The 22599-nt window shown below is 36.4% G+C and overlaps 1 protein-coding gene across 2 annotated transcripts in view; it reads left to right on the top strand.

Moving 5' to 3' along the window:
• The first annotated feature begins 384 nt into the window (after positions 1-384).
• The window catches only part of adcy2a (adenylate cyclase 2a), a 33501-nt gene continuing 11286 nt past the window's right edge, over positions 385-22599 (top strand). For both annotated transcript variants that reach the window (XM_032558386.1, XM_032558387.1), the window contains exons 1-16: positions 385-980; positions 3822-4019; positions 10297-10458; positions 15675-15824; positions 16572-16720; positions 17109-17220; positions 17613-17740; positions 18484-18642; positions 18796-18928; positions 19011-19187; positions 19293-19336; positions 19475-19555; positions 20398-20467; positions 20670-20767; positions 20848-20932; positions 22394-22531. In XM_032558386.1, the coding sequence (XP_032414277.1) occupies positions 438-980; positions 3822-4019; positions 10297-10458; positions 15675-15824; positions 16572-16720; positions 17109-17220; positions 17613-17740; positions 18484-18642; positions 18796-18928; positions 19011-19187; positions 19293-19336; positions 19475-19555; positions 20398-20467; positions 20670-20767; positions 20848-20932; positions 22394-22531 (2427 nt within the window). In that variant the 5' untranslated portion in view covers positions 385-437. The remainder of the gene's footprint in view (positions 981-3821; positions 4020-10296; positions 10459-15674; positions 15825-16571; positions 16721-17108; positions 17221-17612; positions 17741-18483; positions 18643-18795; positions 18929-19010; positions 19188-19292; positions 19337-19474; positions 19556-20397; positions 20468-20669; positions 20768-20847; positions 20933-22393; positions 22532-22599) is intronic.

Here is a 22599-nt window from a genome sequence, read left to right on the forward strand (position 1 = left end):
TCAGAGGGGGATTGGTTTCACTGAGAAACACAGGATGAAACATTGTTTCACAGGTTATTTTTTCTCTCTCTAAACATTCTGTTCGGTTTCTAACTTTGAGAGCAAACTGTCATTTGGGATTTAGCTCAAAGCTTAGATTTGATTTTGTTGATTTTTTTTCCCTTCAGACACGAACAAAAATAATGCTACATGATGTGCTGTTCGGAAGTTTTATTGTTTGGATGCTTTGTTTTCTTTTATCATTTTCACTGGCTGACTTCTCTATAATAATGCATCTTATTTTTTCCCCTCCCTTCCCTCTTAGTTTTCTCTCCCTCCCCTCCCACTTTTCTCTTTCCCTCTCTCTCTTTCTCCCTCTCTCTCTATCTAAAGAGCACTCTGGCTGCGCTTCACTTCATTTTCCACCCCAACATGCTGGAAAGGGGAGAAGGAGGAGGATGCTGCGCTTTACCCTCGGTGCATTCTTGCCACCTTTCCGGCCAGCACACACTGCCTCTGACTCAGACTCACCCTCATCTTTCACTTGTCTCCGACTAAAGGACTTGAGAGAGGAGGTGGAGAGAGAAACGAACAACAAACTGGAGCTCAGGAGTTCTCACTACAGGTTCCCAGACCGAGAAAACGGCATGAGACAAGAACGGAACAGAAACTGCTCCTCCTCTGTGGTGGAAACTACTAACACCTCAGCAGTGACCACCTCCTCTTCTTCAGGTTTCCCTGCCTCTTTTTCAACTCTCTCGGCTCCGAGATCTATGTGGCAAGAGGCGATGAAGAGGAAACAGTATTTAATTGACCGTGCAGGGGTGTCTGGTGAAGTGGATAAAGGAGGAGGCAGTGAGGAGAGGAGGAACAGGTCCCCGGACTGGTTATATGAATCCTACCACTGTATGAGCCAGCAGCATCCTCTCATTGTGTTTTTACTTCTCATAGTGATGGGAGCCTGCCTGGCTCTGCTGACTGTGTTTTTTGCTTCAGGGCTGGTAAGCTGCTCGCTCACAAAACACACACATTGATATACACATGCACATATATTATGCAAGTGAAACACTTATAAATGAGCAACAATCTGGGACCACACGCAGGTTTTGCAGCTTATGTGGCATTTTTCTTTTTGATTTGATGTTAAATGATATTAGATTCATCTTTGTCGTAGTTCTGCTGCCCTGACACTAAATTTCTCTTGGAAAAAGAGATTTTGATCTCGTAAGACATTTTAGCAGGATAAACAAAGGATGTGATGGTACAAACAATAATAACAGGTCTTTAAATGTCCCGAAAAACACAAACGGTACAATTCAAAGTTGACTGGAATCAGACAGCCAACCTGGAACCTACAAATGTGCACATGCTGGTACAGTACCTGTGTCCATCCGCAATCAGACTCTCACAGCATGTTCTCTTCATCGCAGCACTAATGTGAAGTGAAAGGAGAGGATAAGGGGCTTAGTTATTGTATAAGCCTATGGTTGACTCAACTACAAAGTGATCCATTTAGCTCTGTCCCCTTATTCCTCCCTCAGTCAAAAGCCTTTAAAATTCAGTGCAGTGGCAGCCAAGCTATCTGCATCATGTGTCAGATTACAGTAGAAAAATGATTAAAATTTTCCTTTGAATTGATTACATTTTCTTTCCTGTGAACTTTTATTGTTGTGGATTTCAGTACTTGCTTTTTAAAAACATCCTTTTTGATTGATTTTACTGTTAGGAAAGGATTTGTCTGAAATGTATTGTTAAACACCGAGGTAAACAAAGAGGCGACAGACACTTGTATTGTATAGTGCTAAATCCACTAAAGCACGACAATTTGATGGGAACTATTGAATATTCTGGCTAAACATGCAAAAATCAATCAATTTAACAGGAGTCTTTATTCATTATTATTATTATTATTATTATTATTATTATTATCATTATTATTATTATTAATCTACCTCTGAATTGTTTGATTTGAAAAAAAAAAAAAATATATATATATATATATATATATATATATATATATATATATATATATATATATATATATATATATATATATATATATATATATATTATTGATTACATCTCAAAATACCTGTACCTCTAACCCAATATGAGCTGCAGCAGAAAGATTGTATTCCACTTCTGGCAACATAAAATGTTGTTCAGATCAAGCCAGTCTTTTGCCATTTTTAACTTTATAACTCAATGGTACACAGTGACAAGAAATAACTTGCAAATTAAAACTGTTAGTCTGTTCTGAAAAGATTAAAAGATTAAAATCATTGTTTAAATTGATTTGCTCACTGTTAAGAGTTGAGTGGCTAAATAGGACTGCTTATTCTTTTGACCTTAGGGACAACCTTAATAGAGTCAATCATTTGTGCGTGTTTTTACATTAAAGCTGACGTTGTTTTTGATAACAGCTGTAGGTTTATTATATGGTGAGAAACTGCTATTCTAGTTAAAATGTTGATCTTCTCTTAAAAGCAGGATTCTTGCAGAAACAAATAGAATTTATTAACTCAGGTTAAGTTATGTGTTTCTGCATAACCATGCAAAAAGCATGGCTGCTCTGGTGTATTATTTTCCCCTTATCCTCTTTTATTTTTGAATCCCATGCCATCTCTCACCTCCTTATTTCTTTTTGTGGCATTCATTTTTATCCCTTCATCCCTCCATCGTTCTGTGTGGCTGACCTAAATCCTTTGCTGTTTAAAGGCTCGCTTTGGGCAAGACAAACTCTGTGTGGCTCTCTTTTAACCACAGCCGTCCTCTCATGTCCCAGCGTTTTGACTGTACACGAGAAAAAGAAATAGAATGCCTTGGAGAGGAGACTGGGTCAGAAAAATGTGAGCAGGAGGATTGTTGATTGTTGTTTTCAGGATAATGGTCAGACTGGACATTTCTAATGTAAAAATGAACAATTGAATCTGTATCAGTGAGTCAAGTAAATTAAAATAGTCTTAAATGTCTTGATAACCTTCAGGAGAAAAAGTAAAAACTGACAAAACAAAAATTGAAGCTCTTCAAAATTTAAGTCAGACTTTGAAAATTGCATTTCTAAAATAAATGCCCACATATGTTGAAGTGATAAAGCCAAAAAGACTTGACTCTCCAGTGCTTTGACCTTATCGTGACCCCTTTTCCATTCCCCATGACAGGAATGGTGAAGGACTGATGAAATATAGCAGAAACATTGCACAAGCATCCCATCTCACTGTGCCGTTCCTGCAGGTTTAACTGGATGGAATTCCTAAAATTTTTATCACATTTTCCATATCCAAGTGTGTTGCAGGCAGGCTGTAGCAGTAAATTATGAATGTAGCCTGAACATGCAAGATATTACCCCAGCATGGTTTCCCTCTTTTTATTTCACTGGATTGTTTCTTTCGAATGACTCTTTTTTAAAAAAATCTTTTATACATTTAGCTAAGTATAGTTTTACCTTTTTTAAAATACAGCTACATACATTACCTATGCTAAAATTGTGTGATGAGCAACTGTTTTAAGGAACAAAGCAAACAATATGTACTATTTGTCTTTGCTTTATGTTAGAAATTTTCCTGAATCCTTATATGAATTTATTTTGAATGACATATTTTATATTCCCATCCCCATTTTTTTTCAGATTCCCAATAATATATGTCTACTTTTAGAAATCTGAACATTTTATTTCTGGCTATAACCTGCAGTACACTTGTTCCAAATGTACTTTTTTGTAGCGCTCGTTCACGAATGGATTTCTTCAGTTATTCAATAATTGTATATACTTCTTCTAAGTCTTATGTTCAAACATTTTATGATCCCGTTTCTGATTTTCATCTTCACACTTTCCTTTTCAGAGCATCGCAGACCATGTGGCCTTTGTAATCACCGTGCCCACAGCACTGGCTATATTCCTGACGGTGTTTGTGCTCGTCTGCATTGAGTCTGTCTTCAAGAAGCTTTTGAGAGTTTTTTCCTTGGTCATCTGGGCTTGCTTGGTTGCAATGGGCTACCTTTTCATGTTTTCTGGTGGAATCGTATGTCCATGGGATCAGGTAAGAAATGGTTGTTCATGAATTGTTTTGTTAACGTGACTATTAATAAAGAGTGGACCACTTGCAAAAGTGGTAGGTTGAGGAAGGAATTATTGCCCTAAAGAGAAGCTAAATTGTTGATATTTGTTGTGTTAGCAAAGCATTTTGTGATGAAACCAGAAATGGACAGACGTTCCTTAGGAAACCCATGACCAGGGCACAAGAGAAAATTAATTTTGGATCTTTATCTTTCTTTATTTGGCTACATCACCCAATGTTTTCATCGCCTTAGCAGTTGATTTAGCATCACAGACATATTCAGTATACTTGTAAGTGAATTCTTGGCTCATTGACAGGAGGCTGCTGAGGGAGTGGCGTTATCTTGGGGCAGGGTTGGGTTTATGTGAGCTAGCATTTGGGCTGTGTTTTATTTCAAATTAAATGTTTTCAATAGTTCATTTTAAGCATTATTCCCGGGGCTGGAGTCAGCCCCAAACCACAAACCATTCGACGTGTCGCTGCTGCTGTAGAAATTGGAAGTCCAAGCTAAAATCATGTCCAGGTCAGGGGCAGAAGGGTCCTCATGATGTTTGACCATCCTGTCACTGCTTTGGCATCATATGTAATATGGCATTCTGGTGGAGGGAGAGCTCAACCAGTAACTCTTCTGGCAAATATAGATAAATGTTTGCATTGCAGGCTGTGTGTAGAGATTCCTACGTTCTTCCAAAAGTTGATAATTTTCCTCCTGCTGTAGCTAAATACCTTTGCTCCTGCTGCTGCAGCAGCTGCACTCTCTGCTCTGGCACTGGGGCTTTCTTGTCCTCTGCTGTTGCTGGCCTGCTGAAGCTGGCATGCTTGAGTCTGTGGCAGATGTGCCTTGCCATCTGCCCATTGGTCTTTTGTTAACCGGCTGTATTCTATCTGGCTATCGTTGGCCAATTAGGTAGCCATGTCTTGGTAATTCATGGGTGATTTACTCAGCGTATAGAAACACAAAGAACTTATAAACATATTTCAAATTAAAAGTACACAGATTAAAACAGTTAAATCAGAATGAACACATGTAATAAAATACACACTTCAACCCTTTGATAAGTTCATTTTTCAAGTGACTAGGGGATGTGGCACAATGGCTTCTTGGTATCATGAAATTCCACAAGGTCTGTTTAAATGGAAATTAAGTTTATTAGTGTGTATATGTCTTCAGTGTGCATCATTTATTTTGTAGAAGGAATTTTACACAAAACATACAAAATCAACATTGTGACACACGAATATGTCTATGTGTGCAGAGTAAATGCTCGTTTTTACCAAAGAAATGTTGCAGAGTCTCTTTATTTCCTCTTAATATAGTAATTTAGTTGCAATTTCCATGAGTTTTGTACAGTATAGACAGTGTATGTACTGTACCTAAGTGCAATGTGCACTATACTTTCCATTAAATTTGTAGGCTATTAGGAATTAAATATGGCAATATACCAGATTCATCAGACCCTCCAACCACACGCATTCAGAGCTCAATGAAGAAAACCACAGTACATTAGGTCTTCATCATGTGAAAGCTGTTCTCGTTTAGCAGTACTTAGCAAGACAGATGTCTGATGTGGACTCATTGATCACAAAGACTAAAGATGCTCTGATTCACACACCTCTCCATTCATTACTTTCTTGTGCTCACCTCAGATGTTAAGCCATTATGCTACTTCTGCTCTCCTCTGCAGCTTCTTTAAGTGTTAATTACCATTTTTCAATGGACAGAATGTTTTTGTAGGGACTGCAGTCTTTTTTTTTCTCTTTTACTCAGTTGTTGAAACTGGATAGGTTAAGGGAAATGACTCATTAGCCTTTTCATGCCACTCCATCTCAGTACGCAGTATTCATTATTGTAATTATCCACAGATGAGACCAGAAGACCTTATTCATGTATCGTTGAAAATAATGTGCGTCACATCTGTTCAGCCTGTAATGAAAAAGATTTAAATAATACATACATGCTCTTTGCCAACAGCTGAAGCTGGGCTTCAGGCCTCCCTTAAGGTGTACTAGTCAGTATAATAAAACAAATCATTTGTCATGTATCTATGTAGAAGTGAAAGGACTGGGCCATCTTTAAGGTCTTATTTTAGGGCCCTTTCATCTCTGCACTTTTCCTTTTTTTTTATTTTGATTTCTATCTTTATTAAAAAAAATCAAACAGATTTTCACCGCCACATCTGCTGAGCTGAGACTCCATTGAGGAGTGAAAAACTGTTTGAATTGGGGGAAAACATTGTATTTCTAACCCCTAAAGCTAACAGGTTGTGAAAAATATATTAGTTGACAAGTACTCACCCTGTGGTTTGACCAGGATACACAGGAAAGGAGATTATAAATTTAGCTATAAATTCAACACAGTAGTAGTAGTTTTCAATATGGAATACAATAAAAAGTCACCATATGGATCTATCACAATCAAAGGCTAAAAATCTCCCATTGCTTAACTGCTGCAAGTATAAATATATTTCAGCTGGCGATAAGTTATTTAACTGATTCGGTGAGTAGCTTCTCAATTTTTAGATCCACATTGGAAGACTCATCCTGTCGTTTTCAAAAAGAGGGGTTATATTATTGACATGTATCAAGCAAATAAAACAAATAAGGAAATTACCAAAGGTTCCAGCATAAACTATTCAACTAATTGTTAAAAGATAGGACATACAAACTCAGCAGTGATTCAGTGACATACAAAATCAACAGCTATTTCTTCTTTTGTAGAAGAAATGTGCTGTTGCTAATGTTTGTTGTTTACTGTCTATTTGATCTGCCTGTATGTCCTTCACTAATGCCAGGTGATTATTGTAATTATGCACAAAAATAAATGTTGTGAAGCTTATCAAATCAATACTAAAATCATTTGCTTTCCTTAATCAAAGTTAAATGTTATACAACAAACTATTAGTGTGTGACTTTGTTTTTAATGTAAGTCACATTAAAAACTGTGCAATAAAACAGACATGCTGTCCAGTTTAGTGCAAGGATTCTCATTGTAGTATTGCCCCCCAAAATAACACCAGGATGTTTTCACCTTAGGAAACATCCAGCACTTCTTAGATGTTCATACATATAAACAGAAGCATTGGTGGTTTAGCTCAGCTTAATGTCATGTAAAAACAACAGGATGTTAGCATGAGAATTGCTAATTGTAGATGTAGAATTGCTAATCTCTTTGCAGAATTTTCGTGAAATGTATATGATTATTGCTATTTGAGAATGTATTTTAATATTAAATTAAACAGACTATTGATTACAATTGCAGTTCTTAGCCCTTCAACAGACATACCTTTGTAAAGTGAAGTTTAACTGCAGCAATGCATTAACCAAAAGAAACTTTTTACTCATAGTAAAGCACACTGAAGAACAACAGATACTACAGGAGTGGATAACCAGATATGTCCTTAGTGGTGTTCTGCTCATGCTTCCCCTCCAAACGTTACTTTGTGTAGGCCATTTTCCATCTTCGAACCTGAAATCAATTGGTTACTTCTTCTCGCGCTACAAAGCTCTTCTATCCCCTAATGGTTAGGAGAAGAGCTTATCTGTGTGGTCCAGCCTCTACCCCTCTCTGAGACATGTCTAGATCCTGCCTCATCACTTCCTTTTTCTCCTCTGTCTCTCTTTGATACATGTGCCAGATACACACATACACACACTTGGTATACAGCCAGTCTCATTAAGATTTAACAGACAGAGGTTTTGGTCTTGGAAAGTCCCTGTCAGATTTGAGCAGCAAAGAAGTGGGTAGGCAGCAGAAGGAGACAAACCAGTGATGGGAAAGACAGCCGAGGAGGTAAGGGGGCTTGGGGACGAATCAAACGAGAGCAACTGAGACGGAGTGTAAATATGAGGTTTAACGTAAAAGATGGAGACTAATTTTGTTTCTATGCCTAATTTATTTTGGAGATTACCATGCAAAGGCTGAGGGTGGAAATTACAAACCAGCCAATCTGGCAGATTGTTTTTCATCCACTCCATTTATTCCCACATCTTCAGGGTAAATCAGTAGATCTGTCTTTTTACCCCGGCTATGTGAGAGTGGTTGGAGATGAAATGAGCATCTGTCTACTTTGGTATTAAATAGCAGGCAGGGAGTCAGCACCTGATCTCACAGGCTTCCACACTTACAGGTTACAGGTTAGATTTATAATCTCACTTGTAAACTAATCACAGACTAAAAGCCTGATGTAAGACACTCTGTCTCCATAATTAGTTTTATTGACTGTCTTCAGTGTCATTAGGAAGGAAATAATTCACAGGGTAAGCTCAACGTTGACTGTACTATGATAGACCACAAGATTTCTTATTCACATAATTATCCCAGGAGAAGGTCACTATGTGCTTTGAGTCTTCTAACCACCCTGCAGTCAGTCAGCCATTATGTCTGTGTAACTGAATATTTTTCCTCATAACCTCTCAATTATTCTTGGTACACTTTTCATGATGGAGTTAGCAGCATTGGTTTTAACATTATTTCAGCAAAAGGCTTTTTGGACTCAAAACAAATTATGTTCCTGAGTGAGGCGATAGTTTGCAACAATTAGCAGCTCCCTTCTCTTGTGGGGTTTAAATTATTACACCTTTACTTGACTAAATATCTGTTTAATGAACTTCATGTGGAAATAAGAGCTAAGCGAATTGGTTGTGTCAAAATTTGTGAACCAACATTTGTTATGTAGTGTGGATGGAATTTTTCTTTTCTTTACTCTCCTCATAGAAAACCATAGAAATTGGACATTGTATCCTTAATATAAACTTAACATTCAACATTTGAAACATTAAATTGTTCATATAATCCTCTCTATTCCAAAAATGCACAACAATCTTAAGTGGTGGTTTAAAAACAATGTTTTTCTTATGGAGAATGTAATTGCACCCCATCTCATCCACCAATTATCAATCAATCAGCCTTTTTTTCTAATGCATCTGTAAAAACAGTTAATAGTAAAATATGAGCTAATGTCTTCTGCTGCCTTCAGTATTTGCGCAATAATTGTAGTTTTGAATAATATTGTTTGCAAAGCTTAATCAGTTTTAGAATACCATGTGAAGGATAACAATACTGCAAATTTTGTAGAGCATAACTGAGAAACAAAGCTGCCATATTGTTTATTTTCCAGGCTCCGTAAACTTGATTTGTGTTTTTACTTGTGTATTTTACACATATACCTACTGACCAGTATGAAAATGTGTTTTCCTAACTATTTGCGTTGTGTTAAAGTGACCTTATTTTGTCTTGAGTTACCTTTATATTTTTCAGTCAGTTCCTCCAAATGCAATACTACTGCATTACATGAGTATTGCATTACTTGCCTGTATGAACATTATCTATGTTTGACCAGAGTCATCGTGCATTTACTGTTAGTCATCTGGCTAACATAAAAGCAGTTCACATTTGTTGGGGTGATCTTAAAATTGCTCTCCCTATTTTTGTAATTGTGTGATTGATTTTTGTGCAGAAAGATGTGCTAGTAAAACAGTTTTGTGCAGTTATTTAACAAAAAGAAAGTTGACTTTCAAAGAGGGAAATGCATTTCTGCTCCTCTCATTATAGTACTAGTTTTTGTCTGTCCACCTTAGAAGTTGGCAGTATCACCTATTAAAAAAAAATAAATAAATAAATAAATAACAATGTATAATACTTTGGATAATCAACAGCAGCAGGCTATGACTGCATGCACTTTCTGAGAATACATTACGCCCTTCAAAGCTGTAAGCATACTTAAATATGTATTTTGGTTAATTATGCAATCATCCTCATTTCCAGTTTTTGCTGTTTCAAATTTAAGAGACCATATTTACCTTTATTTTTATATTTAAGAGACCTTTAGGGTGCTTTCTCAGCCTCTCTCCTCAGTGCTCTTATTCTTTGCTGAACTCTCTGCATGTCACTGAGCCCCACTTTGCATTGCTGCTTCCCCACTGGCCTGGCAAATAAGCCATGAAAGGTTAAGAGACAAGCTGTAGCCTGTGAGAACACTGGCTTCTTTCTTGTCATGCAGCACAACAACTTTAACCCTGTAGTAGAAAGTGTTACAGTACAGGTGCAGAATGCCTCTTTTCAATATATTTATATATTCATATTCCTGAATTATTATTGTACTACTTTTTTTTTTTTTTTTAGTAATGCCTACTTTTTAGGATGTTGTCCACATTTTGTATTTTCTACTTTAACAGTCTCTCATTTTCCCCTTTTCTATTTTATTTCCAATGCTTTGAGGTGATATAAGCAAGTCTTTTTTTCTTTTTTTTTTCCCTGTAGGTATCCTTCTTCCTGTTCATTGTGTTTGTGGTTTACACCATGCTACCGTTCTCCATGCGGGAAGCCATCATCGCCAGCGTCCTGACCTCCGCCTCTCACACCATTGTGCTGAGCGTCTGCTTGTCCACAACAGCTGATCACATGGAGGCAGTAGTTTGGCAGGTGAGCTGCTCACCACCAGGTATTGATTAGCAGAACATAGAAGTTTCCATTTAATGAGCTAATATAACTTGTTTATTAGTAGAAGTAGCAACCAAATGTATATATTTTTGGATTAATGTATGAAACAGCTGAATTCGAACAAAAATGACAACACGGGTTGAAATAAATAATCATTGCCTGTCAGTGTAAACGCCTCCCACTGCAACTATGCAGCTTAACGTGGCGATTAGGATAATAATTTAGCAAAATGTAATAATATTTTGGCAAGATGCTAAAACCTGTTCTTGGTCTACTTTGTGAATTGCTAAAGATCTGTACTTGATATATAATCTGTGAAAATAAAGTGGTATTCTGCATACCTGGTCAAATATGTTGAGGTATAAAATGGTGTGATATTTATTTGGTACTTTTGTATACCACTGGATATTTTCTGCAGAAATACAGGAACCTTTCCACCTCTAACTGGGCATAATACAAACCATAACCTAACTCATTACAATTGTGCATAGATTAAAATACGTGAGTTTTTGTCTCTTGATCCAGGTCACAAAATTTATATTTCTATTTTACAATTTGTAACTCTAGCTTATATTTTAACAAGGGTATGTGACCTTTAAGCTAAATTTAGCATGGCAAGTAACAGAAAAAAAAATCTACGTTTTTAGCTCAATTTAAAGGTCGTCTTCTTCCACACAGTATGGCTTCTTGTGTGTTCGATATTCAGGAAGCTTATAGGTGTGCTGGAGGATAGTGGAAAATGATCAGACATGGAAAGGATTTGTCAGGGCAGTGCGTACCACATTTCAAGTAATTTAAGCTTACCATGCAGAACAAAGACGTTGTAATTTTCTGTGAATTACAACATTTCTATGAAACACAGAAACTGCAAGAAGTATAAATCAAGGATTTGAGTGAAATAAATAGTGTAAATTTTGTTTTTGTTGTTGATTGTATTGGTGTCGTTTTAGTAAAGAATGTATTTATATGTTCATAAACTGGTTACCCATAGATATCAATGAACATCGTATCCTAAATAATCCAAACTGCATGTTTGTAAAGCCAATGTTTTGTCATTTATCTTGAGGTTTAGAATTTATATAATTTCTTTAGCTATTTGGCAACGGGTCCTAAAACAAGCAAAATATTTTTCTATACTTCATTTAATATTTAACTTAATTGTTTGGTAGTTGTATTCTACTTTCAGTTAAGTACAAATTTTAAAGTCTGTGCTGTCATGATTTTGTTCAAACTTGGTAAAATGTCTTCCTGCATTATTTTTGTTATTCAATAAGTAAAACAAAAACTGCCTATATTTCCTAATGACAAACTAATCATATGGCCAAATACAAAAAAAGAATATCAACTTTAGCATGAAGCCCTCGCAAAAAGCTAGAAGTAGAGACGGAAAAGTTATTTTGTTTTCTAGAAAGTTTAATTGTGGACAAATCCAGATTTTTTTGATTGCACTTTTTTTTGCTGCTGCTGCTTTGTGGATAGTTTGGAGGTGCTGATAATTTAACTGTCTGATGTGTTGAGTTGTTTTTTTTGTGAGTCTCTGGGATACATTTTACAAAAATACATTTTGTAAAATTTAAAAATTGATACGCTAGAAGTTTTTAATTAAATGTCCACACTTTAAATGTTGTATTAGTCTGCAAATACATTTCCAAAGACCGATTAGGTAAAAAAAAAAAAAAAAAAATACAAAGATGCTGACATTTCCTCTTTGTCAGGTCCATTAAACTTTACACTCACTTTTCTAATTGGAGACTTGATGAACCAGGGGATTTAATACAGAGGTGAATGTCTCTTAGTTAAGTCCTTGTGCCTGAAACTTAAATGTACAAACTAAGTCATTTATGATGTAAAGCACTGCTTATTCATTTAGTATTTCTTTAATTGCGTTCATGTGATACCCTTTTAAAAATATAGATTTGATCTAAAATATGATCATAAAGAAAATAATCACTTCAGTAGTCATTCTATGATTGTGCTGCTTGTGGCTAGATGTCTTCAGACATTCTGCACATGAGCGCTAAATGCAATGTTTTCTACAAATTGAGTGTTGTTTATTCACAACAGACAACTTAAGAGAGAATCAATTTTGAGTAAAATGTTTTATATTTGTTTACCAGAAGCCTGGTTAACATTTACTTGTAGAGCTGAAGGTCTCTCGGGTCTTTGTGGATTTTATTTTATCCGGTTGCTTACGGACATGACTTTCAGGTAATCATCTAATACATGTTTTTAGATAGAATACATGTTTTTAGATAGACTACATGTTTTTAGATAGACTACACAGTTATGCTTGTTTTCTGCTCTTGTTCACTTTCCTCATTTTTAAGGGTTTACTGTATGATATGCTCTTACATGCCAGGCATGGCGATTGTTTGTAATTGATGACAGAACAGGAAAAGCTCATAGAACAACTTTGGAAAACCTTATGAAAGACTAGAGTTTTGATCATTTTGACTGCTGAATTGAATTATGACCCAGACTAATTTAAAACATCACCGTTCAGTTTTGTTCTTTAGAAGAGATGGCTGAGACAAATATAGACACAGAGTGTGGTGTATATGATAACATAACAAGATCACTTATTAAAACAAAGTGGTGTAAAATACTTCCTAATATTTCTAGTATGGTTGCTGCTGAAGTTAATTAAATTTTTCTTTTAGCGTCATAACCTCTGTTGTTGGACAAGAAAATGTTTCATTTGCATATTGTGTTAATCACTGAGGGGCAAAACTATCAATAATTCATTGCAACGTTTACTGTTTAAACTGTATCTGACAGACACTTTAGTGGTAAAGGCTATTAAATATTTTATGTTTTACTTGCAATGATTTCCATATAAAAATATTGCTTTAATGAGTGTATGTCGAATCAGGTCTTTAAAGTGAATGCAGAACACAGTGATCTGTGAGCGACGTAATGCACTAACTCCCTCATGTGTTTTGCATGAATGTGTTGAGTAATTTTATTTCAAATCTGAGAATTTTAAAATCTTTCTGTGCATTTTGTTGTATGTTAATCCCAGTTCAGAGTGGTGTGTGCAAAGTTCTGATTGCGGAAGCCTGGGTGGCATGCCCAGCTGGAGCTGGTTCTCCTCTCATATGCTGTGCTTCAGAAGCAAGTTGCCTAAAATATGGAAGCATAATTTGATGAAATGTGTTTGAAGTTTGTTATAATAGTAAACTATAGAGTGAGAGGGGGAAAAATTCTGGAACAAACATCATTGAAATATGGATATAAATGTTGTTTATGCGCAAACTTGTCTTTTTTCAGAGCATTTCAAAAGGACTGTAATTATTTGTAGTATCTGTTAACAAGCAGTAAATACTATACATATTTAAATGTCATCCATATTTGCATATTGGAAAATGTATGACTTTCTTTACAGTTCATTCAAATATTGCTATGCAGAGACAGAAAGGTACAACATAATTTAAGCCAGACATGTTCTGGACCTACAGATTTTTCCTAAGGCCAACCTTTTGATGCAGTTATTGTACTGCTGAAAGATTAACTCTATCTAGCAGTGGATGGATGGATGGATGGATGGATGGATGGATGGATGGATGGATTGATTGATCCCTAAATGTTGAGGTTTTAGGGAATAAATTAATTAAGTACAGTAAGAATCCTGTCTGTGTATTATGGGCAGCTGCTTTTCGTGATCCAGCCCAATTCTCTACTGACCAGGAGCCATTAAGGTTGAAAAGCTATTACACTTGATCCCTTTTTCCTAATGTCAACCAACAAAAGATATGAGGATATGATAGTCTGCCACTGCTAATGGCCCATTTTTCCCCACAGTAAATTTAACTACTCTTACATTTACTATATAACCCAGGATGTACAATGTTAAATGGCCAATCTTGTCAAAACTGAGATTGTACCAGCTTCATACGGCACTTTACCAGTGCTAACAATGATAAATCTATTGCACAACTTGCATTACAACGACATAAAACATAATAGTATGACTAAACCTCCATCATTATTCATAATAATATACTGAAATTTTATATTTAAACTCTTTCCAAGATGCACATCTTCTGCTGTGATCTTGTGGCAACTGAACATGTTTCAATTATTGGTGTTACATACTGTTATTTATTTTTTTCTGATTAAAGATCAAGTAATCTGATTTCACATGTTTTGGATTTTATTTCTTAAATTGTTCATTCTTTATTCCACATATTAAGACACCTCACATTCTGCCAGCAGGCCTTCAAAGAGAGGCATCCTAATCACTTTCTCTAATGACATTAACTATCTTCAGGAATTGAGAAGTTGCACTTCGTCCCTCTAAAGCAGAGTCTCGCTTCTGTAAAATAAAATGCCTACATTTGCTGTTTTTATTTGTTCGTTTTCTTTTTTGTTTTTGTTCATGATTAACAGCTTGTCAGTGACCATTGGGTAATTTATCATGTGACCAAAGGACATTAATGTGATTGACATTAATGTGACCACATTCTCTTCAGCATTGTTGTTTTGCTTTTATTTGTTTGATTTTAATACAAGGTGTAATAAAATATCAAATCGTTACATCCAAATTCTCTTCTGGAAGAGATTAATACAGGTGTTTTTAAGTTGGTTTTATGAGAGCATTATTTAATACCAACCGAGATGAAAATATGATTTATTTGCAATCTATTGTGTGCAATGTAGCCATGCAATTGTACTACTTTGTGTAACTGGAGTGCAAGAAATAGTACACCTATTTGATAATGAGGTGTAGTTTTCTTTTTCCTTTTTTATTTATTTTTTCTTGTTTTTCCCCAGCAGAGAACTCTAACTCTGAAGCTGTCAGACTGTGGATTGTTAATCTCCACGTTTATTTGAATCCTTTTCACCCTCAGCAATGATGCCATCTAGGTTTTGTTGGTTTTGCCTGATCTCCAGCACTGCCTCCAGCTTTTTTGTGTCCAGCAATTATAATTCTGGACATGCCCAGGCCCAATTTCTTTTCTTCATCCCCTCGCCCTAGATGAGCATCTAAGTTATTTGACTCTGTTTTATATTATATCAGCTACCATGTTTAGTCTTAACTTTGTTGTCATGGTAAGCCTTATTGTTTGTCCTTATCAAATCCAAAACTTTCAGTTTTCCAAAGTTGTGTAACGTAAGACTTTTGAGACTTTTTGAATTGAGCATAGTTTTGTGAAATCGATATTTAGCTTTGTCTTTCTGTCTGTATGTCTCCACAGATTTTAGCCAATGTTATTATTTTTGTTTGTGGGAACATGGCTGGGGCGTACCACAAGCATCTGATGGAGTTGGCACTGAAGCAGACCTACCAAGACACCTGCAACTGCATCAAGTCCCCTATTAAACTGGAGTTTGAAAAGAGACAACAGGTAATTAATACTCCTTGATTAGCAAAGAATCAGAATGTCGAAGTTCTGCAGAGGCCTGTTGTTAATCCACCATTTAGCTGTGCTGAACCAGGAAAAGTACTAAAATATGCGGGACACCAGCCCTCGAGGACTGACTTTGGGCACGACTGCCATAGCTGAAGCGTTTTGCAGTGGCCCTGGAGTGCTGGCCGCAGCTTTGTTTATGACAGATGGTAGTATTTGTGTAGAGGCAGTTTTTTTTTTTTTTGTCTTTTAAGCGCTTGCTGCACTCATAATATATTCCGTTTGCAGGAGGCTTTTAACCAAAGTGCATTGCAGTATAGTAAGTGCATACATTTTGTCTGAAAATTCCAGGCGGCACTGTGTGAATTCCTCATAAACCCGAAACTCTGTGCAACGTTTGCCAGCAGGCACTACTCGTACAACCACCAGAGCCTTATAAATAGTGCAGAGGAAAGATTAGTATCAGTCAGGGTTGTATTAGCTTTTAGACCCATTGATGTGTTTTAGCTTTGCTTTAAAAATCTTCTATGTCCAGAAGAGTCTTTGAAAGGAGCCAGCGAAAAGCTGGGGTTTTCTGAAGTTCTTGTTAGTTAAGTCAAAACAGAGGGCAGTAAAGAAATTTGTAATGCTGAAGTAGGTGTTTGGCATGCCAATCGTCGTAATAGCATGTTTTCATTGGGTTTTGTTTTGACTTTATAATAATACTTGTGCATTCTGTGTATTTCTTTGTGTTACTCTCTTCAGGAACGTCTTCTTTTGTCTCTACTGCCAGCTCACATTGCTCGTGTAATGAAAGCTGAGATCATTCAGAGGCTGAAGGGACCAAACTTTGGCCAGATTGAGAACACAAACAACTTTCACAACCTGTACGTCCAGAGGCACACTAACGTCAGGCATGTAGATGTTCTTACTATTTATGGCGCTGTCAGAAAAAGTGTTTTTTGGGGGTTTTTTGACAGTATGTTTCAAATGATCAAGCAAGTTTTATCATACAAAGATAATGTGACTAAATACAGGTTTTTCTTTTAATAAATGAAATATTTAACAGCTGTGTTTTTTTGTATTTACTTAGATTATTTTTGCCTATTACTGGCATTAGCTTGATCAGAAACATGTAATTGTCTCAATAAGGAAAAAAACAGAATAAATCTGTAGAAGACTAAATAGTTGTTGTGACAGTGTTTGGCCAAATGGGGATCGGAATTATCTTATGGGAAAAACAATGTTGCCTCCTGGGAAACATAAATTAATTAAAATGAATCATTTCTTTTTCCGTTTTAGCATCCTTTATGCAGATATTGTTGGATTCACACGCCTGGCCAGTGACTGCTCACCAGGAGAACTGGTGCACATGCTGAATGAGCTGTTTGGCAAATTTGATCAAATTGCAAAGGTAAAAAGCCCTTCTTAAATCCTGGTCAATATTTTTATTCGTCTTAACCGTCGCTGATTTGGCAACTTTGCTGCAGGCTAAATAACAAAGCTCATATTCAAACCAACAAGTTATATGTCCATTAACCTGCTCTCACATATCCAAATGTCCTGTAATATACCATTACCCTTGATATTATTTAATATAAAGTTACACATAGTGATTCAATTTGCTGTGGTTAACATGATTAAATCTTATTTTCACCTATCTTGTACTTAATGGTGAAGAAAATGCGATAAGTTCAGAAATGTCTTTAAAAGGTGATTTGGTGAAATTTCATTTAAAAGGCCACTTGGAAGGTCCTTCAGTCAGACCCACTTTTAAGTAGCTTCTCTGTGTGTTTCTACATGCAGGAAAATGAATGTATGCGAATCAAAATTCTTGGCGACTGTTACTACTGTGTCTCTGGCCTCCCGGAGTCTTTGCCAAACCACGCTAAAAACTGTGTGAAAATGGGCCTGGACATGTGTGAAGCTATCAAGTAAGTGGCAGATATATAACAGTAATATTTACCACCTTGTTTATTCTCTCTCTTTTACTGTTTGTCTATCTATGTATCTTTCAAAGTGTTCGTTTTTGAGGTTTCAGCAAGGTTATAGTGCTACTACGGCTAGCATAAGGGGTTATTGGTATGTTTTGCCTTTTCCTGTTCATCTTTCTCATAGATGGCACTATTTTGGCTGTACCTTGTCTACGAGGTCCTTACCTTTTCAGCTAATGATGGTTGTAAAGGCTCATATCAAGACATACTTGCCACATGGCTGGAGTTTTAAACGTCCAGCAGTAGCAGTTTTGTTTCTCAGCGATGGGAACTTGTGCGGCAACTGATATGAAAATGGTTGTTTGTAATAACTGTATTATAAAGGAGTATTTTAAAGAATTTTCTGTTTTTGTTTTAGTTCATGTTATTACACACTCAGTAACAAAATTAACTATAAGACTTTAACTTTTATAGACACAATAAGTTATACTGATAAGTTCTGTCAATTTTAGCAAAATTTTAACAAAAGATAAACTTCATTGCATTTTAGTCAGTATGTATAAGTTAGCTTTTTACTACTTATATGTAGATTTCTCCTTTTGTGTGCACATGTGCATGGGGAGTTGTGTTTTCCACATTTTAAAGTTAAAGAAATATGTTTATGAGGAAAATATTTTTGAACAGCGAAACTGGGCATAGATTCTGATTTATCTAATTAAATACAAATTTCTGATGCATTATAGAAAAGTACGAGATGCTACAGGTGTTGACATCAACATGCGTGTGGGCGTACATTCAGGAAATGTCTTGTGTGGTGTTATTGGACTTCAAAAATGGCAGTATGATGTTTGGTCACATGACGTTACACTGGCCAATCATATGGAGGCAGGAGGTGTACCAGGGTGAGTAAAAGATGAAACCTTGCAGTGGTAAATGTTTCATAAACTGATAGCTTTACAGTTTGATTGTTCTAATAGGTCAAATTCTCTCTGCTGCAATAGTCCTATTATTATTAAATATTACCATCAACAAATGACTCATCAATTCATTGCTAGGCGTGTTCACATCACATCAGTGACGCTGGAACACCTGAATGGTGCTTATAAGGTTGAGGATGGAGATGGACAAGAGAGAGACCCTTACCTAAAGGAACATGATGTCATCACTTATCTTGTTATCAACCCAAAGGTACAGGACTTCCACTGAATGAATGTAATACGAGGCAGTCAAGAAAGTGCTTTAAAATCCCATTACTTCCATGTATGTTCAGGTGGAGCGCTGGAGCCCGCAGCATTATTATCGGCCCAGACACACACTGGATGGAGCTAAAATGAGAGCCTCAGTCAGGATGACCCGGTACCTGGAGTCGTGGGGAGCAGCCAAGCCCTTTGCTAACCTGCACCACAGAGACAGCATGACAAATGAGAATGGCAAGATTAGCACCTCTGTGTGTATTTCTTTTTATTATTATTATTCTAAACTAATTCTATTGTGATGAGTGGTACATTTGCTGATGCCAACCTATCCTGTCCCTCTCTTGCTTTGTTTTAAGGACGTGCCGAAGGGGCAGTATCATTTCCAGAGGAGATCGGAAAGGTATAAGCTACCCTTTTATCAGATAAATATTTATGCCAAGGCGCCCGTTGACTACATTTCCATTAAAGGCCTCGTTGTCACAGACGGTGATGGCTTAAAATATATTTTCTTCCTGGAACTTTCTGTTTCCCTGTACAGGACAAAATCTCAGAAGAAACGGTTTGAAGAGGAATTCAATGAACGGATGATCAGGACGTTTGATGGAATAAATTCGCAAAAGTAAGAGTTTTTGAAAACCCTACTTTCATTGAACACTTTATAATCGTAAAACGTTCTTTTCAGAGTTATATCCAGGGTTTCTACACCTTCTAGAAAAATATGGACTTTGCTTTTATCATATTATAGGTCTTGATAAGTATGCTTTTTAGTAATGTGGACTGTTTTTAAGTGACATCCTCTACTTTAGATTTCCCATATCTGAGCTTTAGTTTGACACTGGGCCAGTTGAGGTGCCATGTCATCCGCTCTTGCTGATATTCTCTGTTTTCCCTAAAGTTCACAGTCAGTGCAGTCATCTACCAGGAAACTTTAGAGAATGTAATGCTTCCTTCTCCAGACAGCCTTTATAGAGATACTGATTTTATTTTTCAGCAGGACTTAGTGGCTGCCCTGCATCACCAGGTGGCTCAGTGGCAGAGCAGGTGTACAGAGACCGCTGCAGTGCCAAAGAAAAGACTTGGCACCTGACTACTCTGCCAAAGTGGTGTTGCTGTGCTTGATTTGTCTCTGATTCTGAAATGAGTGACACAAAACATGGAACTTTTTACTAAAATACTAAAATTTTATTAGATGTACTTGTACAGATAATGGATCCTGCATACTTTCAAGGCAAATGCTGTGTTTTCAAATGTCCAGAATATGATCAAGAAAAAAATGTCAACTAAAATTTGAATATGAAAGAAATGAAAATTTGAAACGGAAAATGTGAACGAACTCGGAATATAGAATATACAGTAATTCTTTTAAGGATCAATTATATGAAAATTTACTTTTAGGCTCTTTTCTGTTCTGTCCAGTTATTTTTTATGCCTAACTGCATTTTGTGTGGCTTTTTTTCCTAGACAGTGGCTCAAGTCTGAGGACATTCAAAGAATATCACTGTTTTTTCACAACAGATCCTTGGAGAAAGAGGTAAACGGGGATCAGCCCCTGCCTGGGTGAAATCAATTACATAATGCATCAAAAATTGTCCCTTTTTGTTACATTTATCTGCATTTAGCCTAAAATGTCACTGCAAAAATGATATCTGAGTACACAGTTGAAAAGCTGCTCAAAAAGATAAACAATTGTTGACACAATGAGTTTTTAATTTTGTTTTCTGTTGTCTTTTTAGTACAGAGCAACAACCTTGCCTGCCTTTAAATACTACGTCACCTGCGCTTGTTTGATCTTCTTCTGCATTTTTGTCGTGCAGATCTTGGTTCTGCCAAAGTGAGTGACCTTTAATTTGTTATATAACGTTTATTAGTCTATGTCATTACAGAGCTAACTTCTGTATTTTTCTTTTTCAGAACGGCTGTTTTAGGAATATCATTTGGAATGGCCTTCCTCATCCTCTCCTTGATCATCTTCATATGTTTCATTGGACACCTATTGGTGAGTGACGTCACTTTTCTGTGTTCAGTTAAAACAAACATGTAGGTAGGCTTTGACATGCCTACAAAGCGCTGAAGAGGAAAAAACACTGCTTGTTAGAAGAAGAATCATCTCCTCTAATAGCATTGATCTTTAATAACTATTGAAATAGTCAATAAAACTGTGTTACTCCCTGGTTTATGTTAGTGCCAGTAAGTGACTATTCTTTAATGGTTTCCAGTCAACATTCTGTATTATCCGGTTCAGTTACCTGCCGTCTCATTCTTTGAGGTGTAAATGGTTTTTGGACATCAGTAGCAGGACTAACAATCTTGTTTCACTATTTCCTTTGGAAATTAAACACAGGACGATCTGAGCCTGTAGCCAACCATTGTTGTCTTTACTTAGTTGAGCTGGAGAAACAAGTTCAGCCCATCGAGGGTCCAGCTTGTGATTTACAGGACATAAGGGATCTTGTGCTGAAGGTCTTCTACCAGATACCACAGCAAACATTTGATCTAATGGGTTAACGCCTCAACACTTTAGGGCTATTTTGGCAGCAAAATAGGGACCAACACATTATTGGGAACATGGTTTTAATGTTATGGCTCTTTGCTGTGTAGTTGATGCATTTTGTGTAATTTAGCACTGAAGTCAAAAAGCCATCTACCTGGTCTACATTTTAAGTTATTACCAGTCTGCTACGTAATGAATTGTGCAATTATTGGCATGTTGGAATGTGATGTACATCCTTGAACTACTCAAACCTATGAAAAAAAGATTTCTCACTGTTCCACAATAAATCACACTAAGCTGCAGTTCACAGTGTTGTTAAAAAAGTAAATCAATTGATTGTAAAAGATAGAAACACATGGTTTCATTCCATGGGTAAAAAGCTTAGCAATAAACATTATATAGAGACAATAAAACCCTTATGGCTGTTCAGCGAAAGCTATAAAGTGGCTGTAGCAGTAAGAAGTGTTGAAATTTCTCCCAAAAAAGCATTCTCACATACAAACAGCCTGGTCAAAAAAAAAAAAAAAAAAAAAAAGAGGAGGGAATTCTGTTGATATTCAAATCACTATTTGCTGATTTTGAATTTTGTTTCATCGTGGAATCGCATGTGCCACAGTTTCCACTTCTCTTGAAAAAGGATGCAGGGTAGAATTACTTGAAAAGCCCTCTGAAGCTATGGGTCTCTTAAAATGTTTGGATTGGTGCTGCTGAAGCATTTGCATCAGATTCAGTGAAAAGAATTGTATTATATTTCACACTTAAAACAGTAAATAATAGTCTGTTGTTTTTCTCATCCACATGTATAGCTTGCACTATTTACCGTAACTTTTAAAACTACAAGTTGTGTTTGATCTGTGCTTTAAGTGTTTTGATCCCTGTGATGCATGTGGGGTCTTCTGTTCTTGGCTGTGAAGTCCTGCAGCGTGCCAACCCTTGATCCCGTCTTGTATTTGTGTTTGCCTACAGCACTGCAATAAAAGTGCATCTACTTCTTGGATGTGGCTGCTGAGGTCATCAGTTATTATTGCCAACAAGCCTTGGCCTCGCATCACTCTCACCATGACAACCACTGCTCTAATACTCATAATGGCAGTCATCAACATGGTAAGCTTTTATGTGCAGGTACTGCTCTAACAAAGAAGTTACACCTTGTAGACTTCACACCCTATGAA

Source organism: Xiphophorus hellerii, chromosome 3 (genome assembly GCF_003331165.1).
Source record: "Xiphophorus hellerii strain 12219 chromosome 3, Xiphophorus_hellerii-4.1, whole genome shotgun sequence".
NCBI classification, from domain to species: Eukaryota; Metazoa; Chordata; class Actinopteri; order Cyprinodontiformes; family Poeciliidae; genus Xiphophorus; species Xiphophorus hellerii.